Source organism: Xenopus laevis, chromosome 4S (genome assembly GCF_017654675.1).
Source record: "Xenopus laevis strain J_2021 chromosome 4S, Xenopus_laevis_v10.1, whole genome shotgun sequence".
NCBI lineage: Eukaryota > Metazoa > Chordata > Amphibia > Anura > Pipidae > Xenopus > Xenopus laevis.
The window spans coordinates 44,491,728-44,509,199 of record NC_054378.1 but is presented as its reverse complement, the minus strand read 5'-3'; the positions used below and the strand labels follow the sequence as shown (position 1 = coordinate 44,509,199).

The window sequence follows — 17,472 nt, the reverse complement described above, 5'->3', positions numbered from 1 at the left end:
AAGAGCTTCTATGAAGAAGGATATGGCAGAAGCAATGCTGTTACTAAGAGTAATACTTTAGTTCATTTTAGATTGTATTTAACAGATTTTCTACAGCTATATGCCAGTTTCACTTAATATATATGTTTTTAAGTGTTCCGATAGTTTTTGGTTTGTTTAGTTTAACTCAGATTTTGGTTTAGAATTGCCAACCAATGTGGTTTATATTTTTAAACTTTGGTAGTGATAAAATGCCAAAATCAATATGGAAAATACATTAGTAATTAACATATAATATACTTTTAACATGCACTGGTAAAAGCTGTGTGTTTGCTTCAGAAAGACTGCCATAGTTTATATAAATAAGCTGCTGTGTGGCCATGAGGGCAGCCTTTCAAGCTGGAAAAAAGTAGAAAAGGCACAGGTTACATAGCACATAACAGATAAGCCATGTCCAATACTATAGTGTTTTATCTGTTCTCTGCTTTGTAACCTGTGTCCTTTCTTTCTTTTCCCAGCTTGAATGGCTGCCCCTGTGACTATACAGCAGCTTGTTTATATAAACTATAGTAGTGTTTTTGAAGTAAACACTCCATTTTTACCATTGCAGAGCAACACTACATTATATTTTAATCACTTTCAATTTTTGGTGTTACTATTCCTTTAAAAACAGAGGTCAGAGTTGAAGTCGGTAGTACCATAAACTCAGGACTTGAAGGATTTATGTACTGCCTCCACAGCCCTGCCTTTGTTCCACGTGTTTCATAAAATTACACCAGCAAAGATATTACTGTACTACACAGTTCAGATCATTTTGGGCATAAAAATAATTATTCCTAGCCAGTTAAGCCCTCTAATGAGCCTTCACATTTTAACTAGCCAGTCCAAATATATATCTATTAGAAATGGTAATTTATCTGAATAAGCAACAAAAGAATTGATGATATATATTCCTGGATCTTTGACACCCTCCTTAGATCGCTTGCAGCTCTACCTTGATTTCATATGGGGGCCGGAGAGCCAAAGGTTGGGGTATTTTTGCAGATTTTTTTTAATCATTCATCAGCATGACCTAATCGTTAATTGTAGTCAGCAATATATATATGTTGAGATTACTGCTCACTGCACCCACCTGTAGTTGATCAATATACTCCACTGTATAGGTCGCAATAACTATATGATCATTTTAAAGAAAAACAGCACGCACCCACCATATATCCTGGACTCTAATGTCAGTAGCTTAGATAAGACCTCTCAAATTACACTGACTTTATTGGAAAAAGTCACACATTTCATAGAATAATCTCACTAATGAAAGAACCATTTATGGCAGAAAACAGCATTTGCTAATTTTCTCTGCACTTTTCAGTTATCAAATCTGGCAAGCACAATTTGCAAGGCTAAACGTGGAATTCTGAATCAAAGGTGCAACCGTAGTATACACTGAACGCATTTATTTATAGCACTGTACTATACTTTCAGTCCTTATGAGGTCCCAGAGCATATTACAAGTGTTGTACTAAAACTGCACCATGAGGAATTATTTGTAATATTACAAATGTGAATTTGTAATACTTATATGTTTAGAATTGTGTTCACTTCAGTTTAGAGTAATTTTAAGTTTCCTTTAAAGAATAGCCCAAATGGAGACAGTATTATATATTATAGATAGTGTTGGACTGGCCAGGTGTCGGTGGGCCCTCTTGCTTCTAACCGTTTGGCATATTTCATGGTCATTCACTGTTTCATTATGGGAAAAAATGCATAATAATGGAATAGTATAGTAAGTAGATATAAAAAACTAGAATAAAGAGGTTGAGTGAGGAGTAGGGATGGGCGAATTTGACCCGTTTAGTTCCGCCAAAAATTCACCGCCGGCGAAATGTCGCCGACGCCCATTAAAGTCTATTGGCGTCAAAAAAATTCAAGTCAATACAAGTCTATGTGTGTCATTTCTGCGGCTAAACAAGGCGAAAAAATTCGCCCATCCCTAGTGAGGGGAGGAGGAATAATATTTTGGAAAGTAGGCCCACTGTTTTAAGGTTTTCTGGTGGGCTCCTGGCATCCCAGCCAGACACTGTATAGATATAATTTTAGAATCTTTTTTTTTTTTTTCTCATTGCCTCAATTTCTACATGTATTGTCAGGCAACCAGTCTCTTATTTATCGAGGAAATCTCCTCCAAGAAATAATGCCACCTAGACTTATGTGATAAAGAAACCAGATAAGGTTTATTTGCGCGGGGAATGACACTCACGCACGACACAAGTTGTACATAAGCATTCCAAATTGGTCTTCTACTACGTCTTTTTATACCTCTTAGGAAGCAGGTTTCCACGGCTTGTTTACTCTCAGTTCATGTTCTGTACAAACTTCTGTTCTTGGACATGTCCAGAACCTCAAGTGGTCAATCGAGATCGGGAATGAATTATAAATGACTCGGCTAGTTCATCTTCTAGATATGGAGAACTGATAAACATGCATCAGGGTACATAGCAAAGAAAACAAGTTGATTATAAGTTCATGATCCAGGGCATAAAATACTCAGGCCTGAATCTTGTCATCCCTATTAAAGATAAACAATTTAAACCATAGTTAAGTTATTCTTATTCATATACTTGATATTTATAACCTATGCTCACAGTATATATCTATGTACCTTAACCAAATGGATCATGTGTTCTGGTTTGACTACATAAGTGATTTTCAGTGACTGTAGTAAGGCATCTCATTAGTTCATGAAAATTAATAAGTGTATGAGTAATAATCACCATTCCTTGCTGCTCTGTGGGAAGCTGTTAATGAAAAACACAACCATTGATGACAATTTCTAGTAATGTACATACATAGTTTGATTAGTTACTTAGTGCCGTGTTTGTTTCTTTTCTGTCCACCTCAAATTGTAATAGAAAATCAAAGAGGAAAATGAAAAACTTTTGGAAGAGTATGGTTACTGTGCCATGGATCACCACCGGGAGAAAATTGGCAATTTCAAGATTGAGCCTCCAGCACTATTCCGTGGACGAGGAGACCACCCCAAGCAGGGGATGTTGAAGAAGCGGATACTCCCTGAAGATATTATCATCAATTGTAGCAAGTAGGTCAATTCTTGCACATTTATATGTTAGTGGGTTAATTTAAGTCATAGTTTTTATAAATTCCCAAAGGCTCATAATGTAGCCTTATAGTGTTAAGTATTTTAGGATTGTTGCCAGAGCAGTTTCAAAGCACTATCATAATTAATTAAAGATAACATTTTTAAGGGGGGAGTAGCTTACTTATAGAATATAGTACATTTTCTTTCTGAATGAGCCTTAGGTAGTTTGGGATATGTGTGGAAATCTAGACCGTAGCCACTTGTAAACAAATGAACTGGGTCATTGAACAAAGGACAATTTATACTTCACTAGGACTTTAAATGTAGCACTCTGCACCATACAGGTGGGAACGACAGAAAATGGAACTGCCCTATATTATATACTCCCAAAGGTTAGCATAATCCTGTCTGACAAATTGGCTACCCTGAGTAAGCCATACAGGATTTACATGCAGTTCTTAAATTCAGTAGTAACACGAGTGCAGAGAATCAAATCTTGGATAAAACACATGAATTGAACAATGCCACACATGTTAAAAATATGTTTGTATGTACTCGCCAGTGCTTGGAGCTTGGCTACTGTGTAGTTATGCTATAAACCACTTGCTTAACTAGGAAATTGCTGTCCCTTTTTATTTTTCTCAAAATTCTGTATTCTGCCAATAAAAAATTAATAAATAAATATCAAGGCACACTGGGTGCTTTAACAGCTTCTCCTTCATATGCGACCCTTAAAAATGTAATCTGTTTAGATTTTTTTTTTTTCGTCTACTAGAGTTCTGTCTTTATAATCCTTGGAAATTGTGTCTGCTATAATCTAATAAAACGGGATGTGGAATCGAGCTAGCAGCATATAAAAGTGTAAAACAGAGCATTATTTATATCTATGAGTATATGTGGGGAATACTCCTCATTTCATTGGGGGCAAGCCTTTGATTTTTCTTCCCATGTCATGAGATCAGATAGTTGTCATGATGTATTACTTACTAGGCATTGTGGTGATATGAATGCTAAACCAGTCTAGCCATAAAAATGCAACAGATGCACAGATAAACACTTACCATTATCCTTATTAGCATTGTACTGCTCTTTAAAGGCATTGAACATTGGTGGTGATGGTGTTCTTAGCTCCTCTACATAAATGTGTTCTCTATTGCTCCAAAATGGAATTTCTGACCTTCATAAAGAGACTTCAAATTCTATGGCACTGCTTTCTTGAAGAACGGGAGGGGGGGTCCTCTGTTTTCATCCAGCCTTGCAGTTCCATAATTAGAGTTAATTTTTGTTGGAAAAAAAAGACAACTGTTCTTAAACTCTTCATTGTGATCCCTTTCCCTGTTCTTTGCTATTCTAGAATGGATAGTCATCTGGTAGAACAAAAAAAAAACCCTGTCATTGGGGAGAAAGAGGATGATTAGCTAAATACAAATGCTTTCAATATATGCATCTGATATGTGTAGGGAATTTGGTATTTCTGCATGTTTAACAAATCATGAAGTAGGATAATATACAATTGATGTGTATCATTTTATAATACACAAAAGCCATGAATATCTTGTAAATTATATTCGTATAACCGGTGAGTTCTGATGTCATCGGTTATAAACGGTGAGTTCTGATGTCATTTCTGTCACATGACTCACTGAAACTTGTGTATTATAATAAATAAATAAAGTACCCCCAGTTGCAAAATATGAGGATATTAGAAGTTACCTCGGAGTTCCATGACCTGTATAAAAACACTCGGCCTTGTGTTTTTATATGGTCATGGAACTCCTCTGTAACTTTTAATACCCTTATATTTTACAAGAGGGGGTACTTTATTCACTATATAATATACAGTTATGTTATAAAAACCCTACACTGCAAATTAGAGCAGATAACTCACTTTCTGTATCAGTCTCTCTTTCTCTCTCTGAAGAGGTCAGAAATTCTATTTAGAGATGCTATAATATTAAAGCACAAATACATTTATGCAGCTACTGTCAGGGCAGATAAAGCCATTGTTAGAAGAAAAGCAATGAACAGGTTAATAGATTCTCATGTTTTTAGTTAGTGGTGCCATATTCTTTCTGCAGAACAGCCTCTGAACTTAAAGATAAGGCTGTGGAGTTCAATGCTAGTGATTTATGGCTCACTAGAACTGTATATACTATATACTTACAGATGTGCATCTTGCTTTGTGCACTTGTGTGGACATTGTTGATTTGCCAGTTTGGCCCTGGTGGTATTGCACTATATGGCTTGCAATGTAAAGATAATAGTAAAATATTAGAGCCCAGATTATAGGAATGACAATTGGCAACAGATCAGAGTGAATGATTTTTACTATAACATTGCTTTCTCTAACTAATACTCTTTATTATATTATACATTATAATTGTATCTGCTGCTTATCATTTGTCTCATACATCTGTTTTATAAAACAGCACATTGTTTTCAATTATCATACTATGCAATCTTTAATTCATAAGCATTATCCTGGCAGATTAATTTTTTTAATCTAAATAATTACATGGAGTATGCTCATAGATGGGAGGCCCAGGCCACATGGTCTGCTTCCACTATAGTTGAGAAGTAAAGAAAATAGTAAAGAAATCCAACCCCAACCACTGCCCCCCACCCAGCTTCTGTCCTATCTGCAGGAGATGGCCGGGTAGGAATTGCAGTGTGTTGGGTTCCTTCAGAGATTTTTTTTTTGTGTGGGGTGGCCAATGCTCAGATTTTTTTTCTCATGCTGTACTATGGTACATAAGTCTGGTAGTTTTAAACTGTAATTTCTTATTTCGGAAGAAGAGAAATTCAAGTTTTTTTTTCTCCTTCCCTTTGGGGAAAAAAAGAGGAACTATAAAGTCAACGGCTGGTGTTTTTGCAGAGGGTTTGGAGTTGATTTTTCACAACAAATATCCTATCTGATAAGATTTGTCTTGCAGCCTATGCTGTGTTGGACTGGCCCAACGGGATACCAGGAAAACTCCAAGTGGGCCCAGGTGTCAGTGGGCCCTCATGCTGCTAAACATTGGGCCTATTTCATGGCCATTCCCCATTTCTATAAGAAAAGAGGCTGAATAGATGGAATAATTATAGTATGTAAAGAAAAGAAACTAGAATAGAGGTTAAGTAAGGAGAGGAAGAATGATAGTACTGAGAGTAGGCCCCTGGTCTAAGATTTTTGGGTGGGCCCCTGTCCCAGTCTGACACTGAGCCTATGCCTAATACAAACTCTAAAACTGGCCATACTTAGTGGCAGATTTATAAAGGTTTGAATGATCAATTTGAATGTTCGAGTTGGCTTTTTGGTCAAAACTCACATTCCAGTTGGGACTAATCCAAACACGAATTCGAATTTGAGATTTATCGCTCGACCTTTGATAAATATGCCCCTTAAAGATGCAGTTCAACTGGCTGCGGCCTAACCATTACACAGCAGGAAGAGCAGAGCAAGTTGTATTCCCAACGGAAAGGAAAGCAGTATAAACAAAATACATAACTATTCTACACAACTGTTTGATCCTACTAAAATGTTTGATTTTCTACATTTAAAATTGATTCATTTTCTGAAGATGCTGTACAGCAATGTGCAAACAACTGTGTACTCCCCTCACTTCCATTCTTATAGGAAAATTTGGCTCAACCCTTTTTTTTTTTTTTTTTTTTTAATTTAACCGGGAATAAAATATACGCTGAATTTAGGTGGCTGTCTGCAAGAACTTCTAACTAAAACGTATCTAACAATCCTGTCCTTCCTGAATCAATACTTACAGGAGATAGGTTAGATGTTCATCTCTGATAGAATCTGTTAGACTCGCAAGAGAAAGTAATTTTGTCATTTCTCTGATATCGGACATCCATTACAAAAAATGATACAGGTCTATCAGAACTTGATAACCCATGCCATTTCATGTTTGCATTTTGTCTGCATTCCTGAGTCTATTACTCAGTTCTAAAATATATTTTTTTCTTTTGTCAAATACTGTGATTACTCCAGAGTGGGAGCCTGACCTCGAGAACAGCCAGTAGAAAATACATTGACTGGAGCTATCAAAAAAAAGCCGATTAGTGTATTTGTTGGAAAATCTCCTATAATGTTAAAGGCCATTAATTTCTATGAGGTCATCAAAAATAACTTTATTTGCAGAATAAATAATGAATTGTTTTCCTGGAAAATGAATTATAGGTTACAAAATACCATAGAACATTTTCAGATAACAAGGGTAAAACAAGAATGCTAATTATTTAATTGCTTTTGGTACAATAGAACCAATTTTCTACTATCTCTTTTCCGAGGGAATTAAACTGAAGAAACTATATATAACATTGTCTCTAGGGGCCAAGTAACTGACATACATTGGTAGATGGAAATGGCTGCATCTCCTTAGTAATGCTGGGTGGGCACAAATTGGCCAAATTACTGCATATCATTGGACCATTGGTCTACACTGCTACATGTGGGAATAACTAGCTTGTACGGATCCAACTGATTAGCCCACAGTATTCAGACATACGTCTTGCATGTAAAACATTACAAAAAAAGTGCACCCTTAGTTTTACAATAAGAAATTGGATTTTTATTCACATCCTTTTGGCGTACCCATATGTAACAAAATGTGCTACTGTCAGTTTGCCATAGCAATCAATAAAATGCTTGCTTTTAAACAGGTGAATGCTACCTGCTGGTTATAGGTTACTGCACCTGGGCAAACTCTTTCATTCCATTACCCTCCTCATAGTGGTTTATGTAACTTTAAGATAAGGTTTGCTACAGTTCTTACTACCTAGAGCAATCAGCAAATAGCATTTACTGGTCACTTGCTTAAAAGCAAACATCGTATTGGCTAGTATGGGTTAGTGCACCTGGGCAAACTTTGCACCTTTTATTACACATGGGTCTAGGGTACTAAAGTGTACATGCCACTTCATAACATCTAATCTTATGCTATGATCTAACCACAAATTACATATACCATGGAGCTAAACGACTCTTTGGATTGCTGCTAATTTACCCAAACTATAACATGCAACTGTAGTACATATACTATTCCAATAAGAAGCTTGACAGTTTTGTTGAGTATCAAATCAACATCCTACACACCAAGGAATGGCCCATATGCAGTAATAGTTTGAACCCCCAATTTAGACCTTCTGCAAAAGCCTGTCTCTTTATGCATTCATGGTTGTACTACTTTTACCTCCCCAACCGCTATTAAGCCCTACTCCTATTGTACGACCCTGCAGACCAATCATTCTCGCTGTTAGATCCTAGCTATGTGTCCCAACATAATCATCCTATCTGTTATACTAGCTTATTCTGGTTTAAGTAGAAAAAAAAATATTGGCTCAGATGTATTTTTATTTAAATAGATTATAACCCCCTTTTCTGCTGAACAGTATATGACCCATTGTGTCGTGTTATCGAAGTTTGCCCATCCGTATTTGTAGTTCTCTGTCGGTAGTGAAACTGGTGATGTAGAAAACTAGTTATGGAAAAGAAGTGGCAGACTGCTGTGTGATGCTGAATCTGCTGTGCCCCTTTCCTCCACTGCAGGCCATAGTGTGATTTCCAAATTCCCTTTTACTGCATTGACATATTTAAGAAGCCATTACATGTCATTAGGTAAAATGGAAATCCCATTTTATATCATGTCACATTGAGAAATAATGCCATATTCTTTACTATCATATTATATGAGCAGAATAAACTTTACTTACATTATACAGTATTTATTATTTAAATTGTGTTTCCTTCAGTCTTGGAATTACACAATCACAGCCAGCAGACAGGAGCCATTTTGTGGCAATTTGTATTAAGAAAATTTTGTGTGTACACCAGAATGGGGGACCTAATGCCCAATGCTCTGTGCCCTACACTATTTTAGAGTGTGAGGAGGGAAGGGGAAATGTGAGGACGAGCAGTGACATCTAGGAATTGTTGAATGGAAAGTGAAAGTAAGTGACTGCCCCACCTCAATGCCTCAGGCATAGAGGCAGGGCAGGTAATATTTGATTGACAGCTCAGATATTTAAACACATTTATAACAGGTATGGATGTTTTAATGAAAAAAAAGAATTTGGCTTCCATGTTTAATTTGCAAAGGACTTTCATTATGCAGCTTTTTATGTGTAGGTGACTAGTCCCTTTTAATGGATCCATTGTGCACCACACACAAAAATTAACTAACACTAAGGGGCACATTTACTAAGGGTTGAATATCGAGGGTTAATTAACCCTTGAATTCGACCCTCGAAGTTAAATCCTTAGAATTCGAATATCGAATTCGAAGGATTTTGCGCAAATACTTCGATCGATCGCAGTAAAAATCGTTGATCGAACGATTAAATCCTTTGAATCGAAGGATTTTAATCGATCGATTTTTTTTCAATCAGAAAAAGCTTTGAAAACTTATGGGGAAGGTCCCCATAGGCTAACATTGTAGCTCGGTAGGTTTAAAGTGGCGAAGTATGTAGTCGAAGTAAATTTTTTTTTTTTTTTTTTTAAAGAGACAATACTTCGACTATCAATGGTTGAATAGTCGAACGATTTTTAGTTCGAATCAAAGTCATAGTCGAAGGTTGTAGTAGCCTATTCGATGGCCGAAGTACCCAAAAAAAAACCTTTGAAATTCAAAGTTTTTTTTACTTCGAATCCTTGACTCGAGCTTAGTAAATGTGCCACTAGATGTTTTCAGAGCACAGTCGAACTCTAATCTGCTCAAATATATAAACCATACTTAATTTGTACTGATTTGCCCATAAATACCTGTTAAAAACATCAGGAGTATGTAATGAACAGTGCCAAGACTGGCCAAATGCAGCCCTCTTAAGAGTTTTATGACCCCAGCCAGCTCAGAAGACAACTTTGTAGGACATCATTTTAAATGAATCCAGTTTACAGAAGTGTAGTAATGCAAAATCCTTCTAGGTGGTAACAGTCGGACAGCCAAGTAATATACAATATGCATGCAACTTTTGTGCTATCCTTGAGACTGACACTAAATATTTCTGGTGCAGTTAATCATTTACTTACTGGCTGCCAGTTATTTTTCTGTGTTAAACTCTCCAGTTTTCTGAAATCTTTAACTTTTTCTTTTTTAAATTCACTTGCTCCATTATTTTTTCTGTAATAACTAATGGCCAAATAGAGACAATAGATAGGATATACAGTATATACTTGTACGCACTAAAAAATCTTAAATGTTTTCTGAAAATGAGATTTTATATGCAACAGCTCCATCTTCAGGGCATATTGGCACATCGCCATATTTGTTTTTGACAACACAGGATAGAAAAAAAGTGGGTTTTTTTTGTAAGAGATAAATAATATATTTTAATGTTACTCGTTTCTTCCACTTCCAGTCAAATCCTGAACCTCTGACCTAGCAGCTAATGTGCCATTCAGTTCGGCCATGGTTTGAACTTTCAGTACACTGCTCTAAGCTTCAAGGTCGAATTTATTTGATATGTGCTTCCTTTTACTGTGAAGAGATGTAACAGCTTGTGATACTGATGCTCCTGGATCTTGTAAAGCACTTGTCCTGCTTACTATTAAAATAAATAAAATAAAAAAAGTTTTTGTATGGGATCATAAAATGATTTTACTGTGAGGTCATGTAACCTCTAGTTGTTTCTGGGCTTTAAAGGAAAACTATACCCCCAAAATGAATACTTAAGCATCAGATAGTTTGTATTAAATTTATTGGCAAACTAATCTTACCAAACTGGTCTATGCATTTAAGTAAATATTGCCCTTTTACATCTCTTGCCTTGAACCACCATTTTGTGATGGTCTCTATGCTGCCTCAGATCACCTGACCAGAAATACTACAGCTCTAATGGTAAAAGTAAGATGTGTGGAAGCAAAAGACAGAACTCTGTCTGTTAATTGGCTCATGTAACCTAACATGTATGGTATGTTTGGTTTGTTTGCACCGTGAATCGTAGGATTCCAAGGGGCGGCCCTTATTTTTTTTTTTTTTTTAATGGCAAATTTTCTATTTAGGATTACCCAATGGCACATACTACTAATAAAGTATATTATGAAAATGGTTTATTTACATGAAGCAGGGTTTTAAATATGAGCTGTTTATGCAATATCTTTTTATAGATACATTTGGGGGGGTATAGTTTTCCTTTAAGAATTTTGATTTCCAGTACCATAACTAGAAGTTACTGGGCCCCCTTATAATCGGGAGCTGCTATGAAAGGAAGACATTTTTCATAAACTTTTATTGCTACTGCTTTAAAATAAGTGGCCCACTGGGCCCCCTGTTCCTTTTGAAGGCATTAACTATACAACCAAGCACACTGTAGAGTCAGTGTCTCACTTGACCCCCTATTCCTCTTGGACCCTTCCCCCCCCCCATTTCTTATATAGTTACACACATGAAGGCACAAACTAACAGCAAGAACACTGCAGAGACCATACCCCACTGGAACCCCAAAGCATAAAGTTTTCTTTCTAGTTATACCCATACTTTTATGTTCTTTCTTGCCCAAAAACTTCCCACCTATACCATGAAATTATTTGAAATGTTTATTTTCATGTTGTTGTTTTTTTTTTTTTAATCCTTGCAGAGATTCAAAAATCCCTGAGCCACCTCCTGGGCACAAATGGAAAGAGGTGCGCCATGACAATACTGTTACCTGGTTGGCATCATGGACAGAAAATGTACAGGGATCAGTGAAGTACATAATGCTCAATGCAAACTCCAAGCTGAAGGTAAATTATTCCCATAGTGATAAGCAAAATTTTTCACCAGGTTTAGCCACCAAAAAAAGTCGAAAAATTTTGTGGATGTCAAAAAAATGTCACTCATAGACTTGCATTTGGCAAATATTTTGACGAATCGAAATGGGTCAATTGCACATCACCATGTAATAGCCACTTATATTACTCTCCTCAGAGAGAGCCAGAGAGAGAGAGCCAGAGAGAGAGAGAGCGCCATAGCCAGAGAGCCATAGCCATGCAGGTAGATCTTAAGCTGATGTTATAAATATGTTGAAGGACTATGGCACACAACAAATGAATAGGTTTGTAGGAATAAAACACAAAGTTAAAGCAAGAGTCCTGATAGGTATTTTGTGCTTCTGCCTTGTTACGGCAACCCAGTTATAGAGCAAAAACTGCTTTGGCTTTGTGGCCTAAAACATACTGTATAAACACCAATAAAATACACATGCAGCTGAAGTTACTGGCAAGTCTACACTACGCTCTCAGCAATGAAAATTCCCCAAAAAAATACAACTTTTTTTCTCCTTTTGGAAAACCGTACCTTTAATTTATTATTCATTTAGCATAAACACAAACAATCTTGTTACTTTTTGTAGTTTGTTTAAATTACAGAAAGGCCCCCTATCTGAACACCCCAGTTAGCTGTCCATGCAACTGAAATAGTAATTGTATACTGCATACAAAAGGCAAATGTTATTTACATATCACATTTAATGAATTTGCACATAGCACAGCGTGAAATGTTAACTCTGCACAACCCCATCTGCACAGCTGGCTTCTTGGATTGTATAAGGCCTTGGCAAAAGAGCATTCCATTTTATTTCCACTGAATTGCCTTTACAATAAGCAGCTACGGCTCCAGCGTGTGGATGTAGGTGCAGGTGCTATGGCTTTGCTAAACAGTAGGTCTGTACTATAACGTGGCAGCAATTTAAACTGTTAAACTGTATGCAGCTGAGAAATATCTAGTGAAGGGGAGCACAAGAGAGGTACAATATGTAGCTTTTTATTACCACTCATGAATGCTTAATGTTCATTATTTGAGTAAATCTCAGCTGGCAGAGATCAGTGATTTAAGCTTCGGAATGTGCAGAAATATCTGCTGTAGCTGGCAACCTTGAACATTTACTGGTTAGTCTTGCTGCCACAGGTAATAAAATACGATTTTATTTCACGCATTGTTGAGAATGTCCAAAATTGCTTTCAAATACCAATAAATAGCAAACAGCTGTTAAAGGAAGCCGGCCGAAATAAGCATCTGCTGACACAAGAAGAAAGGGGAAGCCAAATAGCATACAGTAGATGGCATTTGGATGATAAGGGAGCAATAGGGTCATCATTTTAAAGCACAGGCTATGATTACACTTTGATTTTGTAAAGGAGAAATATTACAATTGTTGATAATGTAAAGGGAATGTACTGGAGCAGGAAATTATTATATATCTTGGGTTCTGTGTGCAGGTTAATCCGCTACGAATGCTGCAAAATAACAAACCTGTAAACCATCCGCCCCTTAAAAACTATTATTGCTTTCAGCAGTTGGTTAAACAATATTTTTTTTAGACACAATGCTTATTTTTTTTTTTTCTTTTGCCACCAAACTGAATTGAGTAGACCATTATAGTAAAACAGTATTAATGTATAATGGCAGGAATCTCTCATTGTGCATGAATCCTTTCTGTCTATAGCTGTTCAATGCGGACTTGCTGGGTATATCACTACATAATCCTGAAATTGTCATTTGATTTAGTAGACATCTATTACTCTCTTTCTTTTATTTTAACATAAATAACAAACCAATATTTTGGAATTTTAACTTGTCTTGTTCCTATAAAATGTAATCCCTACTGGCCAAGTACAAGTAATTAATCTCTGCACCTGTATTTTTGATGGTCACCGTTGTTGCTTTTGTCTACAAGTCATTTCATGGCAACGGAGGTGACAGGGCAGGTTCATACTAACCCTCCCCCCCTTTTTCTTGAGCGGGGAGGTGTTGCTAAAATCTGATCACGTGTCCCTGCATGTAATCCTTAGAAGTGTGACCAGTAGTGATGTGCAGGTCAGAAAAAACTGCACCCAACTCATGCCTTCTCACTCTGTAGGCTACATCTTTGAGCACTCCTGGTTCCAAGTCACCCAAACCTTGGGTGCAGACTGACCTGCACCCAACCATAACTCGCAATGTTTTGCGAAGTTTCAGCATGAACCCACCCATCCAGTGGTAAACCTGCAAGTTGCTGTGGGTTTACCCTGTCAACCTACACATCACTAGTGACCAGGATGTTGTAAGGTATGCCCAAAACTCTTTTGTGCAAAACCCAAAGAATGAGGTTCCCTTCTTCCTTTTACATAGTTAAATTGGGTTGAAAAAAGACCAACGTCCATGAAGTTCAACCCCCTTCAAATGAAACCAAACATACATACATACATACTCGCACGGCCCTACATACACTCACATAAGCTATATACACCCATATCTATAATAGCTGTAGAATTTAGTATCTCGATAGCCCTGGATTTTTATGCTTCTCTGAGAAATCGCCCAAGCCCCTCTTAAAAGCATTAACAGAATCAGCCATCGCAACAACATCCTACAGGTGGTTCCACAACCTCACTGCCCTCATCTACCACCTACACTGCTTCAAATTTGTATAAGTTGGTATGTGTATTTGTGTACAAATAGTTACAAATATTTTGTGGGTACAGGGAGAAAAAGACTGGGAAAAGTATGAAATTGCCAGAAAGCTGAAACATCACGCTGAAAAAATTAGAAAGACGTATCGGGAAAATTTCAAATCCAAGGAAATGAAAGTACGTCAGCGGGCTGTGGCTCTCTACTTCATTGATAAGGTATGCAGTAACCATAAAGATAGACAAAGAAAAGGTCATCTTGAGCAACTGTTAAAGGCATTGCTTTTCTGTATCAAACTTGAGGTCATTTTTAAAATGCTCTCTAAGAAATTATTTAATGCTCTCCGATACTGCTAATATGTCCAAAGGCAAGGTTGGCTATCATTTTTACATAAGTTGCTGTAATTGTCCCACTGTAATAAATTATTGGCTATCATTGGTCTCCCATTGGTCTCCCATTGTCAAATTGACCTAACACTGCTAGTACTTCAATTGATTCATGGGAAGAAAGCACTCTAATCTGCAAGAACCCCCTGTACTAGTGGTTTTATATTGTCTCTTTTTCTAGCTGGCATTGAGAGCAGGTAATGAAAAGGAAGAAGGAGAATCTGCAGATACAGTGGGTTGCTGCTCCCTAAGAGTGGAGCACATAAAGCTTTACCCAGAACTCGATGGAGAGAAGCATGTGGTTGAGTTTGACTTCCTGGGTAAAGACTCTATTCGATACTATAACAAAGTTCCTGTGGAAAAGCAGGTAAAATAAATGGATCATTGTTTGTTTCTTTATTGTGTTTGGGTGTTATAATAGATGTGGGTATATTGTGCTTGGGTATTATTCAAAAATAGGTTAATATAAACCTATTATGTTGTTAAACATAAGGTTAGGAAACAGCAAATGGAAAATACCAAGATGAGAGGTAGGGAGGAGTCTAAGATGATTATAGTAACCTAGTCCCAGAGAACACTAAGGACATATAAGGCATGTTGGTTGTGATGAAATTTTATGATGCACATATGTAAAATTTCTCTGAACATCACATCATAGCATCAAGTGATTGGTCAAATAGAATTATAGGATAGAACTTAACAGTACTCCCCCCACTTCCAAAATAAAAACTTAAATGTTAAAAGCTCACGTGTGTATCTGCTTTATTTTGTTCAGGTCTTTAAAAACCTCCAGCTGTTTATGGAGAACAAAGAGGAGGGAGATGATCTATTTGACAGGCTGAATGTGAGTATAAGCCCCTTACAGACCCTTCTCTGAGGTCTCGATTAGTAAAGATATATTGAACCTGGCAGTTTTTGGCTAAATAGCCTGTTAGCAGCTGTTATAAAGGTCCCATGGAGAGAGGAGTCACTCAGCACCTGTTGTCTGATCTAATAACAGAGCTTACAGCTAGTTATAGGAGAAGCTAGACATCTCTGGTAGCATGCCTGCTTCATGGACATTTGCAGAACTGTAAGTTCTGCATTGACAGGCAAAAGCTTGCTTATTTTCCCATTATGTCATAAAAAAAAGTTCAACCATAATAGATGGCTCTTTGGGATGCAAAAAGACATTTTTCATTCAAAAGATAGAAGTATGTTTGGCTTCCAGCCAAACCTCTCCTAATTTGCTTTGTTCTGCCAATTAATTTAGCCATTTGCTTGGTATGCCTCAAATTAATTATTGGCAGAAGAAAAAGGGCACACTTGAGGCCATTCAAGTGAATTGTTTTTGCGGAAATGTGTTCTCTTTATGTTAAGTATCTCTTATACAATACCTGTAGCACTGTTCTGCCCAACAAAATAAAGCCTGGCAAGGTAGATTAGTGGCATGCTAACAGCGACTGTGTGATGTGTATTATTACATGCTAATCTGGAGTTCAGACAAAACCATAAACTGGTAAATGTAGCATTTAATAGCATCAGTATATAACTTTTCCTAACATAATTATATAAGTAAGATATAATGCTTAAATGGTCAAAAAAACAAAAACCTCAAGGCTGTTGCCAATGTGGGATATTACTTGCAACCACTTTTAAGCAGCCATACCCCCAAAGAAAAAAAACATACAAAATAAAGTTTTGAACAATTATCTTTGTGTGTGTGTGTATGGTGCCCCGATGATCCATAATACATGGATGTTATTTGCTATGGAAAAGTTGGAATATGTAATCTGCCGTTGCATTGTATTGGCCAAGGCATTGTGCATCTTCAAAGGAAATTAAGAGGAGAGTGCACTTTGCACAAATAATCAGCACAATAGAAAGGCAGCCATGCTGTGTGTTGTCCCTCATACTCTCTCTGTTCAGGTGCAGCTTTATTTGCTTTTGTTAAATACAAACCTGTTACACATCTACTATTGTCACTGTAAGAGAAGATCTTGAAAGTCACAAAAATGTCCTTTAACAACATTGTGGAGATCTGTGCTTTCATCTTCTCTACTAGAATGGGTGCAGTATTATTGGTACCAAGTCAGTGTGTAGGAGCTCATTGTTCTCGTGAATTGTTACTTCTGCCATAGACCCCTTTGCTTAACAAGCACCTACAGTCATTGATGGAAGGACTGACTGCAAAGGTTTTCAGGACATACAACGCATCGATCACACTGCAGCAGCAGCTCCAGGAGCTCACAGACCGTAAGACACCATGCTTTTTCTATTTGTCTGTGCCACGTGTATCCCCATGTAGCAAATTACACAAATGTTATGCTGGAGCAGGAGTCCCTGACCTTTTTCCAATATTCAGAAATAACTTAAACTTGCCTCGAAACCAGGAATTCAAAAATAAGCACCTGTTTTGAAGCCACTGGGAGCAACATCCAAGGGGTTGGAGAGTAACATGTTGCTCACGAGCTACTAGTTGGGGATCACTGTGCTAGAGGTTTGGAAGTGGGGTATCTCTTGTTGAACCTAGATGATGTGTGGGTTGTACTTCAGTGACCAGGCTTCTGTCTGTCTGGCACAGCCCAATGCCTGATTACAAATAAGATTTCATTTTCAGATTGTTAGAATATTTAAAATGTCGCTGTTTACAATGAAAATGTAATTTTGG

General features: G+C 37.1%; 1 protein-coding gene across 2 annotated transcripts in view; it reads left to right on the top strand.

The window, feature by feature from the left end:
* The window catches only part of top1.2.S (DNA topoisomerase I, gene 2 S homeolog), a 74,237-nt gene that overhangs the window by 43,979 nt on the left and 12,786 nt on the right, over positions 1-17,472 (top strand). For both annotated transcript variants that reach the window (XM_018259748.2, NM_001096068.1), the window contains 6 exon segments: positions 2,889-3,076; positions 11,648-11,792; positions 14,511-14,654; positions 15,004-15,189; positions 15,598-15,666; positions 16,943-17,057. In XM_018259748.2, coding sequence (XP_018115237.1) covers positions 2,889-3,076; positions 11,648-11,792; positions 14,511-14,654; positions 15,004-15,189; positions 15,598-15,666; positions 16,943-17,057 — 847 coding nt within the window.